Source organism: Lactuca virosa, chromosome 6 (genome assembly GCF_052849685.1).
Source record: "Lactuca virosa cultivar CGN04683 chromosome 6, Lactuca_virosa_CGN04683_v6, whole genome shotgun sequence".
NCBI lineage: Eukaryota > Viridiplantae > Streptophyta > Magnoliopsida > Asterales > Asteraceae > Lactuca > Lactuca virosa.
The window spans coordinates 250,961,349-250,977,808 of NC_136431.1; the positions used below are offsets into that span (position 1 = coordinate 250,961,349).

At 42.1% G+C, this 16,460-nt stretch overlaps 1 protein-coding gene across 1 annotated transcript; it reads right to left on the reverse strand.

The window, feature by feature from the left end:
* Positions 1 to 15,468: 15,468 nt before the first annotated feature.
* LOC145122441 (uncharacterized) lies at positions 15,469 to 16,146 on the reverse strand. The gene has a single exon (XM_079058045.1). The coding sequence runs from the start codon at positions 16,144 to 16,146 to the stop codon at positions 15,469 to 15,471; it is 678 nt and encodes a 225-aa protein (XP_078914171.1).
* Between the last annotated feature and the right edge of the window lie 314 nt (positions 16,147 to 16,460).

Genomic DNA, 16,460 nt, shown 5'->3' on the forward strand with positions numbered 1-16,460 from the left:
GAATACCTTCGGGATTTCAGGACAATTTGCAACGGTGGAAATGTTACATTCGGCAACAATGCGAATGGGATCATCCGAGGTTATGGTGTTCTCACTACGGGGAACTTTTCTATTCAAAAGGTTGCTTATGTAGAAAGCCTTAAACACAATCTCATCAGTGTTGGCCAACTATGTAAGGCAGGCCATCGAGTTGAATTTGATGATCAATTTTGCTATGTAATGACAAGTGATAGGAACACATGTTTGATCAAATCTCGATCTGAAGGTACTATGTATCCTCTGGATGTCTCTCTGATCATAGGCAAACCGCAATTATGTATCCTATCCAAAGCAGTATCCGAAGTCAGCTGGCTATGGCACCGCAAGCTAGCTCATCTCAACTTCAGATACATCAACAATTTGGTCACTGGAGAACTAGTCAGAGGACTCCCTATTCTCAAGTTCAGCAATGATACTCTCTGCCCTTCATGTGAATGTGGAAAGCAATCCAAAGCAAGTCACCCCATGGTGATTGACTCTTCAATTTCTGAACCACTAGAGCTCCTTCACATTGATCTCTGCGGTCCATCAACCGTAGCCAGTCTCCATCACAAGAAGTACATATTGGTTATTGTAGATGACTTCACACGCTTCACATGGGTTTTCTTCCTCAGACTCAAATCAGAAACACCGCAGATTCTCATCAATTTCATCAAGGAAATAGAACTTCAGATCAAGCTGCCAGTACGACGTATCCGCAGTGATAATGGAACCGAGTTTACTAATTATCCTCTAAACAGTTTCTTGGTTTCCAAGGGCATCACTCACAACTTCTCAGCTCCTTACACACCGCAACAAAATGCAGTAGTAGAGAGAAGGAACCGCACTTTAGTAGAAGTAGCCAGATCCATGCTCAACTTCACACACCTTCCTCTCTACTTCTGGGCTGAAGTAGTAGCAACCGCATGCTTTGTACAAAATCGAAGCATTGTGTGCAAACATCTCAACAAAACACCGTATGAGGGCCTTAACAACCGCAAGCCAAATGTTCGCTTCTTTCATATCTTTGGGTGTAGATGTTTTGTGATCAACAACAGAGATCAGCTTAACAAGTTTGCACCGAAGTCTGATGAAGGCATCTTCCTTGGCTACTCCACTAACAAGGTTGCTTATCGAGTTCTCATTAGACACACAAGGTTGATCATTGAAAGCTTCGATGTGAAATTTGATGACTATCACATCCGCAACACCCCTCCATCCACTGAAACCACCGCAATCCTGGAAAGTGATATTCCTTCCTCTTCAGGTCCATTAAATCTTGTTGAAGTCAATTATGACGATCTCTTCGACCCTGTAGAAACAGCCAAGTTATCCGAAGTTCTTGTGTCTCAAGAAGCTCAACAGCAGCACGCTGATGTATCTGGTCCTTCGCTATCCGAAGTAGCATCTCTCAATACTTCCACCTCGCCGATTGAGGGGGAAAGCTCCACTCCGGATCAAGCAACAACCATCGAGGTTCCAGTACTTGATACAGCTCCAGTTCCCATCCGTAGAGAATCATTACCATCCAACGTTTCTTCCGACTCGGATGATGAAAACATAGAAAACATCGACACAAGAACAGACTCTAGGATTATCACTCTTCCATCCGCAGTCCAGGGGGAACCTTCTCAGGTTCCAGAGGAACTCCCATCAGCAATCCAGGGGGAACCTCTTCCAACTGCTCAAGAAAATTCCACTCTCGCTCCAACAATCCAAGATGATTCCGCAGGATGTTCTCAAATCCAGGGGGAACTGCTATTTCCAACCGCAGAGTCTTCTGATATTGAAGACATTCCCTCTACCGCAGCTGCTGATCATCTGCAACCCCGTCTACACGTATGGACGAAGGACCACCCACCAGGTCAAATCATTGGCAACCCATCCGCAGGTATCCAGACTCGATCTTCCAAGGACTTGTCTGATCATTGTCACTACGCAGCCTTTATGTCCTCGGTCGAGCCCCGAACGATCAAAGAAGCATTACTAGAACCAGATTGGATATCCGCAATGCAAGAAGAGCTAGAAGAATTCAAAAGAAACAAAGTGTGGAAACTCATCCCTAAGCCACATGGTCACACCATTGTTGGTACTAGATGGGTATTCAAAAACAAGCTGGATGAATCTGGTGCGGTAGTCAGAAACAAGGCAAGGTTAGTTGCAAAGGGCTACAGTCAACTTGAAGGTGTTGACTATGATGAAACGTATGCTCCGGTGGCACGAATGGAAGCAATCCGAATCTTCTTAGCATACGCAGCCCACAAAAACATCAAGGTACACCAAATAGACGTAAAACGTGCATTTCTTAATGGGGAATTAAAAGATGAGGTTTATCTTCAGCAACCTCCAGGCTTTGAAATTATTGAATTCCCAGACCACTGCTACAAACTTAAAAAAGCAGTCTACTGTCTGAAGCAAGCCCCAAGAGCGTGGTACGAGACTCTCTCTGAATTTCTTGTCTTGTCCGGATACAAAAGAGGAGTGATTGATCCCACTTTATTTTGAAAAGCAAATGGTGATCACCTTATGCTTGTACAAATATATGTGGATGATATCATCTTCGGATCGACTGATCAAGGAATGGTGGATGAATTTGCTAAGCTCATGACCAACAAGTTCAAAATGAGCATGAATAGAGAGATTAACTTCTTTCTAGGACTTCAAGTGAAACAAGTTCCGCAAGGGATATTCATTCATCAGGAGAAATACACCACTGAGCTGTTAAAGAAATATTCTATGGACAACTGTTCTTCAGCTAAGGTCCCCATGGCCTTAGGATATAAGATCTCTGCTGATCCCTTAGGCGAATTTGTGGATCATAAGACTTATAGAGGTATCATAGGTTCTTTGATGTACCTCACCGCAAGCAGGCCAGACATTGTCTTTGCAACAGGTGTATGCGCAAGGTATCAGGCTGACCCAAAAGTGTCACATATGACCGCAGCCAAACAAATTCTACGGTACCTGAAAGGAAGCAAGTTTCTTGGATTATGGTACCCCACAGGCAATGATTTCAGCCTTCAAGCATTCACAGATGCGAATCACGCCGGATGAAGACTAGATCGAAAAAGCACCTCAGGTGGATGTCAATTTCTGGGTGGAAGACTCGTCAACTGATCATCAAGGAAACAAAGTTGTGTATCTCTGTCTACCGCAGAAGCAGAATATGTGGCCGCAGCCAGCTGTTGTTCACAAGTTCTATGGATGAAGACACAACTTATGGACTACGGATACAGAATGCTGCGGATACCAATTTACTGTGATTCAGAAAGTGCTATAGCGATTTCTCACAATCCTATTCAGCACTCCAAGACCAAGCATATTGAACTACGGTATCACTTCATCAAAGACCACATCCTGAAAGGTAACATTGAACTCATATTTGTCCATACTCATGAAGAGATTGTTGGTGTATTCACAAAGGCACTTGACTCTACAAAGCTCAACACTTTCTTACAAATGTTAGGAATGATGAATCCGGACCCACAATTCTTCTTGAATTGATAGGCACCGCAGACCATCCTTGGTCTCTGTTGCGGTCCTAACTGAAGTTACTTATGATAGATGGTTTTGGTATATCCTGCGTACCACAACCTATGTACCACAAACATATATCATATTTATCTTTCACTGGTCCTTATTGTTTGTTGTTACTAACTTCTTGTACAAGTGCTCTCCTCAGTTCTTCTACTGCAGTCATACATCTACCCATCCGCAATGAATGATCCATCCGCAATAGCAAAGTTTCCATCCGCAATCACATTAATAATTTCTCAACTGTTTCATTAATCTTTGAATCGTGGTCTGCTATTTAATGATCCTTCATTAAATAAAACATTAAATAAAAACAACCCTTGAGAAACTGTCTCATTCTCTTTTTGAATAAACCTTGTGTCAGACCTATTTTAGGTATGATGACAAAAAGAACGTTTTTCCATAAACAAATCCTTAATCTGTCTTTTCCTCTTACCCAGCACGTCCCACCCGTTACAACTTCTTTTTGCACAACGGATCAAACAAACCCTCACCACACGATCACCAGACGTGATGATGTACGTCTGACTTTTCATTAAATGCAAACTCTTTTTTTGGCAAAATCTCAAAATTTTAAACCGTTTCATAATATGTGGCTGAGATTTCACCTCCCAAATCAAAAGAACCCCCATTTTTTTACCTTATCCTTTTCACCTAGGGTAAATAAAAAAAATGTTTCCCGCTCCCATAAGCCCCTATAAAAACCTTTCTTCTTCCTCAAGAACAATTTACGCTCTCTGAACATTGAATTCTTTCTCCATTATCGTACTCTGTTTTCTACACTTTCTCTCAAACTGCTACAATGGTGAAATCCGGTGTATCCAAGAAACAATCCAAAGCTTCTGGATCAGTGAACCCTACTAATTCAGACTTTTCTTCAAGAAATCCCACTCCTACGATTGCATCAAGCAATTTCAGAGCTATATTTGAAGACCATTCATCTTACAATGCTCCGATCAAGCTGATGATCAAGTTCTTGAACAATCACCCCCTGTTTGGCCCTTTCGATTCCTTCACAGACGTTGTCCCGCTTTCAACCCTATTCAAATGTGCCTTTTCAGCCTATCGACCACTCGAGAACCCACAAGAAGTGCATCTTAACCTAGTTAACGATTCTTTGGTCATTCTGTCCAAAGAAAAGTTTCTCTCTGCCATTAACCTTCTTGTTCATCCTTCCATCAAAATTTTTACTCCATCCATGGCAGACATCACTTCTGCACTTTACCAAATGGGTTATCAGAAGAAAATCAAAGGCATTGGAGAATTCAAGAAGAACCAAATGCCTGCGGTCTGGTAATTCGTTTGCCATTTTGTCATCCGCAGTCTATCCGGCAAAACCGGAGGCACGGATAATATAGGACTCAAGCTCCTAGAGTTAGTATGGAGTATCTTCACTGGCCATGATGTAAACTACGGTCAGATTCTATGGGATGATTTTCTACAATACATTCCCAAGGAGAGCCCAAGGCAGAACCCTACCGAGCTGACGTTTGCAAGATTCTGGTCCCTCTGCATTTTAGACCTCCATGCGGACGCAGGAATTAGCATGGGCAACGACATCAACTTATTTGTCACCAAGGATCTTAAAAGGTACAATCCCTCATATGATCAATCTGTTTTGGACCAATTAGAAGACTTCCAACCCACATTCTCAACACTCTTGGTCTTGAGACTGCTGATGTCTCAGATCATATTGAGGCTACGGAAGGTATTGCCCCATACCTTCCTACCCCGCCTCTTCAAACCTCATCCGCAATCATTACCCCTGGAAGTACCACAGTCCCTTCCTCCACTACTCTCTCTAATCTTTCTCAAAGAAGAAAGAAACTGGCCTCAACCCGTCAAGGCCCCCGCAATGTCTCCAAGAAACAAAGAACCCCAAAGAAAGATGTTCCCAAACCATCCGCACCCTCCAAGAAACGCAAAACCAAACCAACCGTAACCACAAATGACAGTGACTCTGATGAGGATGTGCAACCAATTGCCATCCTTAAGAAAAGAAAAACCAATCCCACTGGCCATATGCATGACCGGACTGATACCTCAGTCTCTCAAAAGGCTCCGGTAGTCCTTGGGGTGGCCGCAGACCCATTCAACACCACCATCGAATACCACTCAGGCTCAGAAAGTGAGTCTGTTTCATCACCTCGTGGAGACTCCCCCCGAGTTCATTCCCAAGAGGATAACACCGGTTCTCGCCCTAAGGTCTCCAGGGCTTCCCGACTGCATTTCTTTTCCCCTGAGGAGTTGAACTCCATCCTCTTGAACGTAACCCATACACTTCAAACACCTTCCCAACCGCAGGGCACTTCTTCCACCCTTGCCGGAACTGAGCCGAGGCCAAACTTGACTACGGGTCAAGGAGACCGAGGAAGCTCAGGAAATCCTACTCTGCTTACATCTGTAACAGGTGGTTTAGGCACGGCGAGCACAAATATGCAAGGATCCGTGGACCCGAAGGACACTTCGGTGCGATACCAAGGATTTGACGGTGACAACTCTAATGACTCATGGTTGAACTACACTCCGGTATCTGAAGCCGACATCCAGAAATATGCCGCTTTCCGTAGGGCATTCCAAGCACGAAAAGATCAACAAATCAAGCAACAGCAGCAAAAAGAACAAGAAATCCAAGCTGTGGCTAAGTATTGGGCAGATGCAATTAACAATGCCAATACCGTAGCCACCGTACTGAAAGTTCAAGACTGGATGACTGAGATGGTTGAGACAATCCGCAAGGCCCAGTCCACTCATGAGGGTGCCGGTGCTTCCAAAGTCCCTCCAACTCCCACTGTTCAAGACTCACAAGACGAAGGAACCGCAATAGAAGTTAGCTCTGCTCCCACCTTCGGTTTTGATGATGTTGATCTATAAGAGGTAAATCAACCCTTTCCCTCTGATGATGATCTTATGATGTTTGATGAAGAAGAAGAATCCAGTGGCTCTCACCACTCAACTTCCAAGCCCAAAGAGAAGAAGAAAAAGAAGAAGAATGATGTAACAAGGAAAGAATTTTTTAGCCTACAAGCAAAGGTCGATCAAATTCTCGATGCGGTCAAGCCAACTCAACCGCAACCAGAAGACACCCCCGGACCGCAGTCATTGATCGAACGGATAGAGCACTTGGAAACTCGTGAGAGATTGGCTGCTGAGCGCATCTCCCTCAAAGTTGAAATGGGAATTCGGTCCCTTGATAACAATCGACAAGCAGATCACAAGGACTTCATGGCTGCTGCGGAACGCCTCATCTCTGAGGTGACCGCAATCAAGAAAGATCTCCAAGCAGCCATTGCGGATCAAGCCACCCAATCCCAAAAGCTGATAGCTGAGAGTCACACTGCATATGAGTCCACTATCTCAGTCCTTCAAGCTACAATCAACCACCTGCAACGCTCCTTGTCAACCAACTTCCATGGTCCTGAAATCCTTCAACTCACCAAGGACATTCATGGGCTGCTCTTCAACTCCACCATCCCCAACAATCAACAACTGGCAGATGCCCTCAAAGCTCAATTTCAAGAAGTCTATGCCAAAGTTGATGGCCTTAGACAATGGCTTGAGGAATCTCCTGCATTGCATTCCTCAAGAGGGGGAAGTGAAGAAGAAGAAGACCATCACTCCAATCACTCCATAAGCATCTCCCAACATCAAAGCCCCCCTATCATTACAGAAAAAATTCCTACACCGCAACCCTCAGCACAACAATCTCATCATACTCCACCTCATAACACTCCACCGCAAAAGGAGATCACTCCTAAGAAACCAGAGACCCCCCTCACTTCAAAATTTTGGTGGATCACATGTCCTCTCCAAGCTCAAATGACTCCCCTGCCACTACCCAAAGGAAAAAAGATTGGAAAGCATCTAAAATTGCTAAGCTTATATGAAGAGAATGCGGTTTTGACACCGTCATGGATGAATCCCTGATAAACTCTTGGATCAATCCCCACCGCAGACTGCTGGATGATGACTACAAGCCATATCTCACATATGCCGAACCCCCGTCGGATGGCTACTGGGATGTTCCAATCTCCCCAAATGCCAAATACTTCACAGTATTTGAGCAGTTTGACCGCAGCCTTCCAGACCACAAAAGACTGCCAATGGAATTCGAGAGACTTAGTCGATTTTATGCTAAGCATTCCTCTCCCATTGAGAAAATCTGGTCTAACGATAGACCATCCGCAGTCAAAAACTACAAGCCCCGGAAGTTCATGAAGGCTGACTTCATCCAATACACTCTCACTAGAAGGGAACACGACTATGTCCGCACCCAAGCTGACTTCCCCTGCATGAATCCTGAAGAAGTCTTTCTCATAGCTAAGGTGTTCCAGAACAAGTCGGAGAAGCACCCGAAGATGAAGATAGCTCTTGAAAGGGCTAGTACGTTTTTGAAGGAGACTGTCTGTGATTTTGCTAAAATCGACGCAGACATCTACCCCACCATTGCCAAGAAGTTTGATCTACCACCACTCGATCCTGCACCGATGCCTACCGAAGGCTATCAAGAAAGATCCTTAGGTGCAACCAACTTCCCTGAACTCGGAGTCATTTTCAAAAGGAAGACCGATAAAGTCAAATACTTTATTCCTATGACTGCCATGAATCGCCTCACCAGGAAGCAACTTGAAATCTGCCGAAGTCAAGTTCGAGATTTTAAGGAGGATCACTTGGTTGGAAAACATCAGGAAGTTTTGGTGGATCCTGATCAAGTTTCTTAAACTTGATAGCTGAACAAAAAGTTAAAGAGGTCACTTAGGGGGAAATTGTTGAATCAAGAAAAGTGACCCTCTTAAACTTCAGCTACCGCAGTCAAGCTCCCTCTTCACCATCCGCATCCGAAGTCATCAAAGCCAACCGCAGTCACTCTTACTTTACTTAGTTTATTTGTCTTTCTGTAATACTCTCTATTGTCCAGTATGCCTTGCATGGCTACTCTTAGAGAGTGAATCTAATGTAACTCCTTGAGTCTCTATAAATAGAGCTCATTCTCTTTTGTTCATTACACATATCTATCATTCTGAATACACATATCTGAAGTTATCTTTTCTATCTCTCTATCTAATTACGCATCTCTTCTTACTCTCAAATCTTACTAGAATATAACTGATTACAATCTCTCTTCGGAGCAAGTATCTTGTGACTTAATCACTAAGTTTGATCACACTTATTAACTTGGCTTGAATGCATTCCTCTTTATGAATCAACTTATGTGTATACTTGATATAACAATTGTTGTCATTTCCATTTCTTTACATTTCCGCAACTAACTCTCTAACTATATAACTCTAACTTATTAATATTATTGTTGAGCTTTTAGATCCTTCGAGATTAACTATTACGCAATATACTTGTTCTAACGTTTGTTCAAGTGTGTCTCAAAGTTTTTCTCTCAACACTATGCCATGAAATAGTGGCTCACATTATTGTTATCTTGTTCTTGTTATAAAATATATGTTCTTTTACGTTCTTGTTATAGTATGTATGTTCCTTTCTGTTCTAGTTATAGTATGTATGTTCCTTCATGTTCTAGTTATAGTATGTATGAACAGACTCATGTATGAACTGACTCATGTAAGTTTCACTGATCTAGAAATAGTAAGTAGTAATCCTCTAAACTATACCTATTATAGTTTACTAGTATGATTGTTTGACTGTTACTGATTTGTAGAAAAGACTCAATTACTAACCATAAGCAACTAAGTTAAGTATGTACCTTAAAAATGGGTTTAATATTCATATATGCATTTAATAAGTATAACTATGATTTAACCGAAATTCGGACTAGTGATCCTACCCCAAGCCCACAACCAAACAAGGAACATGAGTCAACGTAGCTAGCAATAGTCATAAGTCTGGTAAAGCATACTTATACGTAAATAGATAGACAAATATGATTTGATATAAAAGAAGTCTAAAATAATTTAAAAGAGTTTTAACAAGTTTTTAAGTATAAGAAATACTTTTGGGATGTTGTTTTCACATGTAAATGGTTAACACAATTTCATTGTGTTCTACTTGTATTCCCCCCTAAAAGCATTTTAAAACATTTAAAAGTGTATTTGTAGGGGTATGAACTCACCTGATCTGAGTGATTCGGATGAAAGTTCGATATAGGATGCTTGGTATCACTAGTGAAGTCCCGAGCACAAATGGATCCTATTTAGCATATATCAACATATATAGGTATACAATTGGTGTATATAACAACTAACATGTAAGGTTGTGGTTGTCGAAGCCAACAAAATTAATAACCCTAAATATTACACACTAAAATAGTGTATAGTGGTAAAGGGATCGAACCCACGGAGACTGGTTCAATTTTATAACTCTATGAAAAAATCTCTTTGTAAAATACTTGTAGAATGACAATAAATTAAAAATGGGGCGTTTGGTCTTTTGAAATACTTTGAATAAACTAGAATTAAACTAAGATTTAAATGGACAAATTCATCAAAAGTAATAGTTTGATGTAAAATCAATAAGGGAAGAATGGTTGACTTAAAGTTTCCTCACTTTGACTTTTGATGAATATGTCATTAGAATCCAATGGTGCAATACTTGATTTAAATCCTTAATTTGGCTATAGTAATCCAAGAAGTTTGAGATTACCTAGACTTTTCATAGTTGTTGAAATGGTTAGAGAAGCTCATAACAATTTCCTTAGTCAAAGTCACCAATTCCATTAAGCATGTAATTAGTGAAAGTCCACTAGCATTAAGAATTAAAAAGTCACCAAATCCAAGAGGAGTCAAAAGCTTCCACTACCATGTTGGAGAAAATGTTTTTAAGATTGTGTGAAGTAAAACTAACACAAAAATCACTTGTTGCTTGCTAATTTGAAGATCCTTTACTTAATCAAGAAATTAGCCAACTAATCACCACAAACACATTTGAACTCATGAATAAAAACATATAAGTAATGATAAGATGTTAAAACACAAAACATTTTCATAAAGATTCAAACAAAAGTTCATGGAGTCTTTAACATTCAACAATTAGTCAAAGGATTCCACCAAAGTCAACCACAATTAGTCTAGCCAAGCATGACTAAACTTAAGAAAACAAAGTTAATAAAGATTGTACCCAACATTTAACAAGAATCAAGAGGTGAAATGATGAAGTTCTTGAGGGTTCTTGGCCTTCAAAGTGCTCCAAAACTCCAGAGAGAATGTGTCAAAATCGGATGTTCAAGATTATGCTAAAGAGGCACACCAACCTTCCCAATATAGAGCTCAAAACAAAATCCCGAAATTGCCCCTTCAGGAATCCACGCGGGCCGCCTGGAAACCTTACGTGGGCCGCGTGAGGTGTGACGGATTTTGGGCTTCTTCAAGTCTTGGGCCCCACAGCTATTCCATTGGCCCAGTTCGAGTCTAATTAGCCTCTAGCCCATTTTTGTTCAAGATTTCTTCAATTTGAGCCCAATTTGCCTTCATTGAAATCACTCATAGTTTCCGCAAACTCCCGATTATCAATCTCCGCACACTCGAAAATTCTCCCGTGCCTTGCAAGTTTAAAGTTCAAATCTTCCAAGCCTTCAAGCAATTGAAAAGCCCACTCCATGAATCACCTCCATAGCCATCAAGCCCAAAATCCTCATTGCCCTTCAAGTCCAATCGCTTCCCAAGAATCCCGCTCAGCTAGTCTCCAAAAATCTGCAATAATGCTCAGGAAACTAGAAAGTACTCGAAATGGTCATAAAATAACAAAAAGGAAAATATGCATGAAAATTAACTAAAATGCGAATGAAATGTGCTAAAATAAACTATGAAAAGAAGTAAATAAAATGAAACTATCAAATCACCCCAAGCTTAAACCTTACTTGTCCTCAAGTAAGACAAGACTAAAATGAACTTGGGATGAACTATCCTAAGAAAAATAGAAATAATGGATAGAACCGCGGAACCTGATCACCGTTAGGTAACATGGTCAGAATTGATCTTGCTATTATCTCACGAATTTTTCATCAATGACAATGGAACCATAAACCACAGCCAGAACAACTCCTCTAGGTAAGTAAGGAGGGATGGTCAGTCGCAGCCCCAATGGAACATGCATACAATGAAGAACATCTGTAGTAGGGAGAAAGCAGTTGGATGGGCTCGCGTAGAGCTCTTCTTTAAGTGCACACTCTTATCACGAAAGTTGCGTGATCTCACGTCTGTCGGCCACTCTCAAGTGTGATTGGGTTTTATCGCTCGGGCACCATTGTAGGAATCAGTTCACTTTGTGTTGGCCCAAACCTCCCGTAGTATCCGACTCAACAGTCTCTCTAACATCACCAATTTGCGAAAAGAAACAACTCGATATATATACAATAAGACAAACCTATATAAATGAATATCAAACGTCGGGTGACCAAAATATAGGAAAATTTGTTCAATAATTGAATCGGTCACCTATCTAAGATTATTGCAGTTTTTTTTAATAAAATCTTAATATACTAGTAAACTTTAAGGTAATGCACTAACATATTGAGTTTTTTTTTTAACAAGAAAACTTTTTGACTGAAAATTTGGTTCCCAAGAGTATGTAAGTGGAACCGAGAGGGTAATAATATAATTCGAATGGTCTAAATGTGAAAAAGACCATGTGTAGAGCGTAAAGATGTAAACTCCTTTTCAAACTTGCGATTTTTCAAAAATAATGAAAATGTCCAAATGTGGACTAAAAGACTCTCTAAAATCCTAAGAAAATCGCAAAAAAAATATGGTGATGTAAAGAGACCGGATATGGGTTCTACTAGGGGACAAGCACCAGTGCTTCATCCTAATGGTTCAAACATGATCAGGTGAGATCCTCTCGGCGGTAGTGACCACAAGGCTAAGAACATCCATTGCTATAGTATATCCTACAGTTGTTAGTATTGCATGCATAATTCTTCATGAAACTACCTGGACATGATCACTTACCCCTTTAAGCTTCCAGCATCTGATCCCAAGTATGAAGTCCCAAGCTGCAGCTAGTGGTCCCGGTTCGATGGGTGAGATAGCAACAAGATCCTGGACCAATAATGATACAATAACTGTGAACCTGTTCCATGGCATCCAACGGGGTGAGAATAAACAGATAAAAAAAATGCATGAATGCTAATGCCCTAAGCTAAATGTTATGCAAAAAATAGAAAGTAGAAAAGAAGAAAATAAAATCTTTTTGGAATTTTATAAAAAATAAAAAAAATGAATGCAAATTAGCTTAAAACTAAAATGAAATGCAACCTAACTAAAAAATGCATGAAAAACTAAAAGTAAAAGGAAATGCCCCACCCCAAGCTTAAGAACAAGCATTGTCCTCAATGCTTAAGGAAAGGGCGGAAAAGACCTAAATCGAGGGTCGGGCGGCGGAAAGTGTCTGTACGGTGGTGGTAATCCTACATATCCTGGACCTGTCGAGAAGTGGGTGGGAAGGACTGATCCAGCTGATCGACACGGGCCACCACATCCTGGATAGCTCGGGTGTTCTCCTGCATCTGAGTATCGATGCGCTGAACTGTGGAGAACATCGTGGTGAATTGGGCGAAGAAGTTAGGGGGAAATATGGTGGGATCTCGTATCCCCCCTGCTGCTGTGGTGGATATTGAGGATGGGCATAATGTTGTGGAGGCTGAAACTGGTCATCTTCATAATCCACAGGAAGAGGGTAGTCAGATGGAATGACCCACTGTTCGGGGTCGGTTGGTTCGAAACACCTCATATATTCGTGAGGAAGAATGAGGTATGGCTGACCATCAAGGTTCCATATGTGACCACGGACTGATTCGCAGATGATAAGCATCCGTCAGAGCGCGCTTATGTCGAGGCGAGAGGGGTCGGACCTTTTTGTAAACGGAAGGGTAGAGAGATGAAGTTGAAGCGGGGGTCTAGATGCAATGAGTGTGATCAAGCCGCCAATGAAAATGTCCCCGGTGTCCATACTGGTGATATTGTAACATTTGGTGAAGAAGAATGTTGCAAAATCCGGGTTGGGCCCACTTTCGCGAGTCATGCACCAAAGAAAAAATAATTGAGCTTTGGAAATTTGACCCACTTCGGAGCGGCGAAAATGGTGCATGAAAGAACTCGGTGGGCCAGACGTAAACATGGATGAATGATTGAGGAAGCCTTGGAGGAAGATGATGAATATCGTGGTTCGTAAGTGATTTGTTGACAAAAATGGTGTTCGTTAAAGGTGGCGGGACAAGGATCCTGTTGGGAGTATGTGTGGTCCAACGGGGTACCCATTAGGGCATTGACGACCCGAAATGGCAGTGATCTATTCTCGCCTACCATCTGGAAGGTGACGGTGCTCGTATCGTCATCAATGCGGAGTGTGGAAAGGAATTCCAAGGTCGGCTCAATGTAGGTGGCTGCGCGATTATGAAGAAATCGACCCCAACCAATGTTGTCAAATAGTTCTTGAACTCCCTCTAGCACTCCGAGAGTTTCGAAAGACTCTCTATGGAGGAACTTCGTTGATTTGACTTTGCGGTTGTTGGAAACAAGAAAGTCATATGTTTTACGGTCCTCACGATTCAACAAACGAAATGGGGGGTTATTGGATTTGCTTTTCGACCACCCTTTGACGAACTAGGTCCGGTTTTGGCACGCTTAGACATTGACTCGGGACAAAAATGTGACAATAATAATAATATTCAAATCACACCAAAGACCACACGAGTGATCACTCAATTCCAACAGCAAACGAGTATTTAACAATCAAATAATCAAGTTAAAGGAATGAGGGTACCCAATTTGTTTAAACCCGGGACGAATGGTGGAAGCGGAATTTGAACCACCAAAGAGAATCTCCAAGGCACACCCCAAGCTTATGATTTTGCTCCGTGTTTGACGCTTGAATTGCTAGAGCGACCCCACAAATGAGCTTCAAGGCGATTTTCCGGCGACTAGAGTGGCGACACTTGGAATCGGGCAAAAATTTTGGTGATATTTTGGGGTGAAAATTGGTATGGTTAGAAAGCCCTCGAGAAAAGAAACAAAACCCCGTGCTCGGAATCCCCAATGGTGGCCGGAGTTGGCCGGAAAATGCAAAAGAAGGTGGCGGTGGGTGGTGGTGGCGCCCGGAATTCCGGCCATAGATCGGACCAGATTTTGAGTGAGGTTTGTAGAGCTTGAAAAATGGGAAAGAATGGCTGTGGTTTCACGAGATTCCAACCGGTAGAACTCCGGGAAATTGGATTTTTGTGAGAAGTGAGTTTTGGTGTTCTTGAGCTCTATAGAGAGAAATGGTGAGTTTGAGTACGGTTTGAATGAAGAAGAAGAAGGCTGGAGTGTTTTAATCTTTGGTCAAGAGAGGTCAAACCCGGTCAATGTTTGGTCAACTCATTAAACTTCTGGTCAAAGAAAGTCAAACGAGTCAACAGCTAAAAAAACCAGTCAATGTGTAACACGCGGGCAGCACGCGGGCCCTACACTGGCCGCGTCGAGTTTCTCGAAATGTGACTCAACCTTATGACTCATTACGCGGGCATGACTAGGGCCGCATGGAGGCCGCGGGGACTGAAGCGGTTGAAAAAATTCTAAGTGTTCGAACCCTCCACGCGGGCTAGGCGCGGGCCGCATGGAGGTCGTGTCCAGTTGCGAGACAAACCACTGATCCTAGACGCGGGTTGGGCACGGGCCACGAGCTTTCTTTAACATTTCTTATGCGGGCCTTTCCTGCACTTCAAAAAATGGGATTTTCCACAAAACTTGATTTTTAGTTCAAAAATGATCCCCGTAAGGCCCGATTTCAATATTTTGACAAAAGTTGGAATAAAACGGGGAATGAAGGGTGAAACCTTTCAAAAATTAATTTTTCAAAATCTCGAAAACGCTTTTTAAAATGATTTATTTGGATTTGGTAAAGGTGAAAGCACAATGTTTTCCAAAAATGCCCTTCTTTAACGTCTTTGGCGAGACGTCTTCCTTGGTTGCTTCAACACCTCGGGACATCCAAATGGATGATATCAAGGGCATTAGCATTAAAACCTTCATAGAATGGCTTCAAACGGTGCCCATTGACTTTGAAAATTTGTCCCGTCTTTTCGCTTTGAACTTCCACCGCCCCATGGTCAAAGGTCTTAATCACAACAAAGGGTCCAATCCATCTTGACCTTAGCTTGCCTGGAAATAACTTCAATCGTGAATGGTAAAGTAAGACCCTATGCCCCGGTTGAAAATTCTTTCGGGTGATGGAGTTGTCGTGAAAGAGCTTCGTTTTCTCCTTATAAATCCTTGAATTTTCATAGGAATCATTTCTCAATTCTTCTAGCTCTTGGAGTTGAAGCTTCCTATGTCTTCCCACCTCATCAATATTGTAATTACATTGCTTGAACGCCCAAAATGCACGGTGCTCTAATTCGACGGGTAGATGACACGGCTTTCCAAAAACCAACCTAATTGGGGACATTCCTGTCGGGGTCTTGTAAGCGGTCTGATAGGCCCATAAGGCATCATCAAGCCTCAAACTCCAATCCTTTCTCGTCAGATTCGCTATTTTCTCAAGAATACTCTTCACCTCACGATTTGAAACTTCCGCTTGACCGTTCGTTTGAGGGTGGTAGGCGGTTGAAACACGATGGGTCACGTTGTACTTCTTCAATAAAGCCTCCATCATCTTGTTGTAGAAATGCGTCCCTCAATCACTAATCAACGCCCTAGGCACACTAAACCTCACAAAGACATAGATTTTAAAAAGTCGATAACCGTTTTGGCATCATCCGATCTTGTGGCTTTGGCCTCAACCCACTTAGAAACATAGTCAACCGTGAGTAAGATGTAAACGTTTCCAAATGAGACGGGGAATGGGCCCATGAAATCAATCCCCCATACGTCAAAAACTTCACAAACAAGGATGGGATTTTGTGGCATTTGGTTCTGTTGTGAAATGTTTCCCGTCCTTTGGCACCGTTCACAAGTTTTACAAAA

Bases quoted from the DNA above. Each gene is read 5' to 3' on its own strand.
- LOC145122441 (XM_079058045.1), bottom strand. From the start codon at position 16,146: ATGGAGGCTTTATTGAAGAAGTACAACGTGACCCATCGTGTTTCAACC.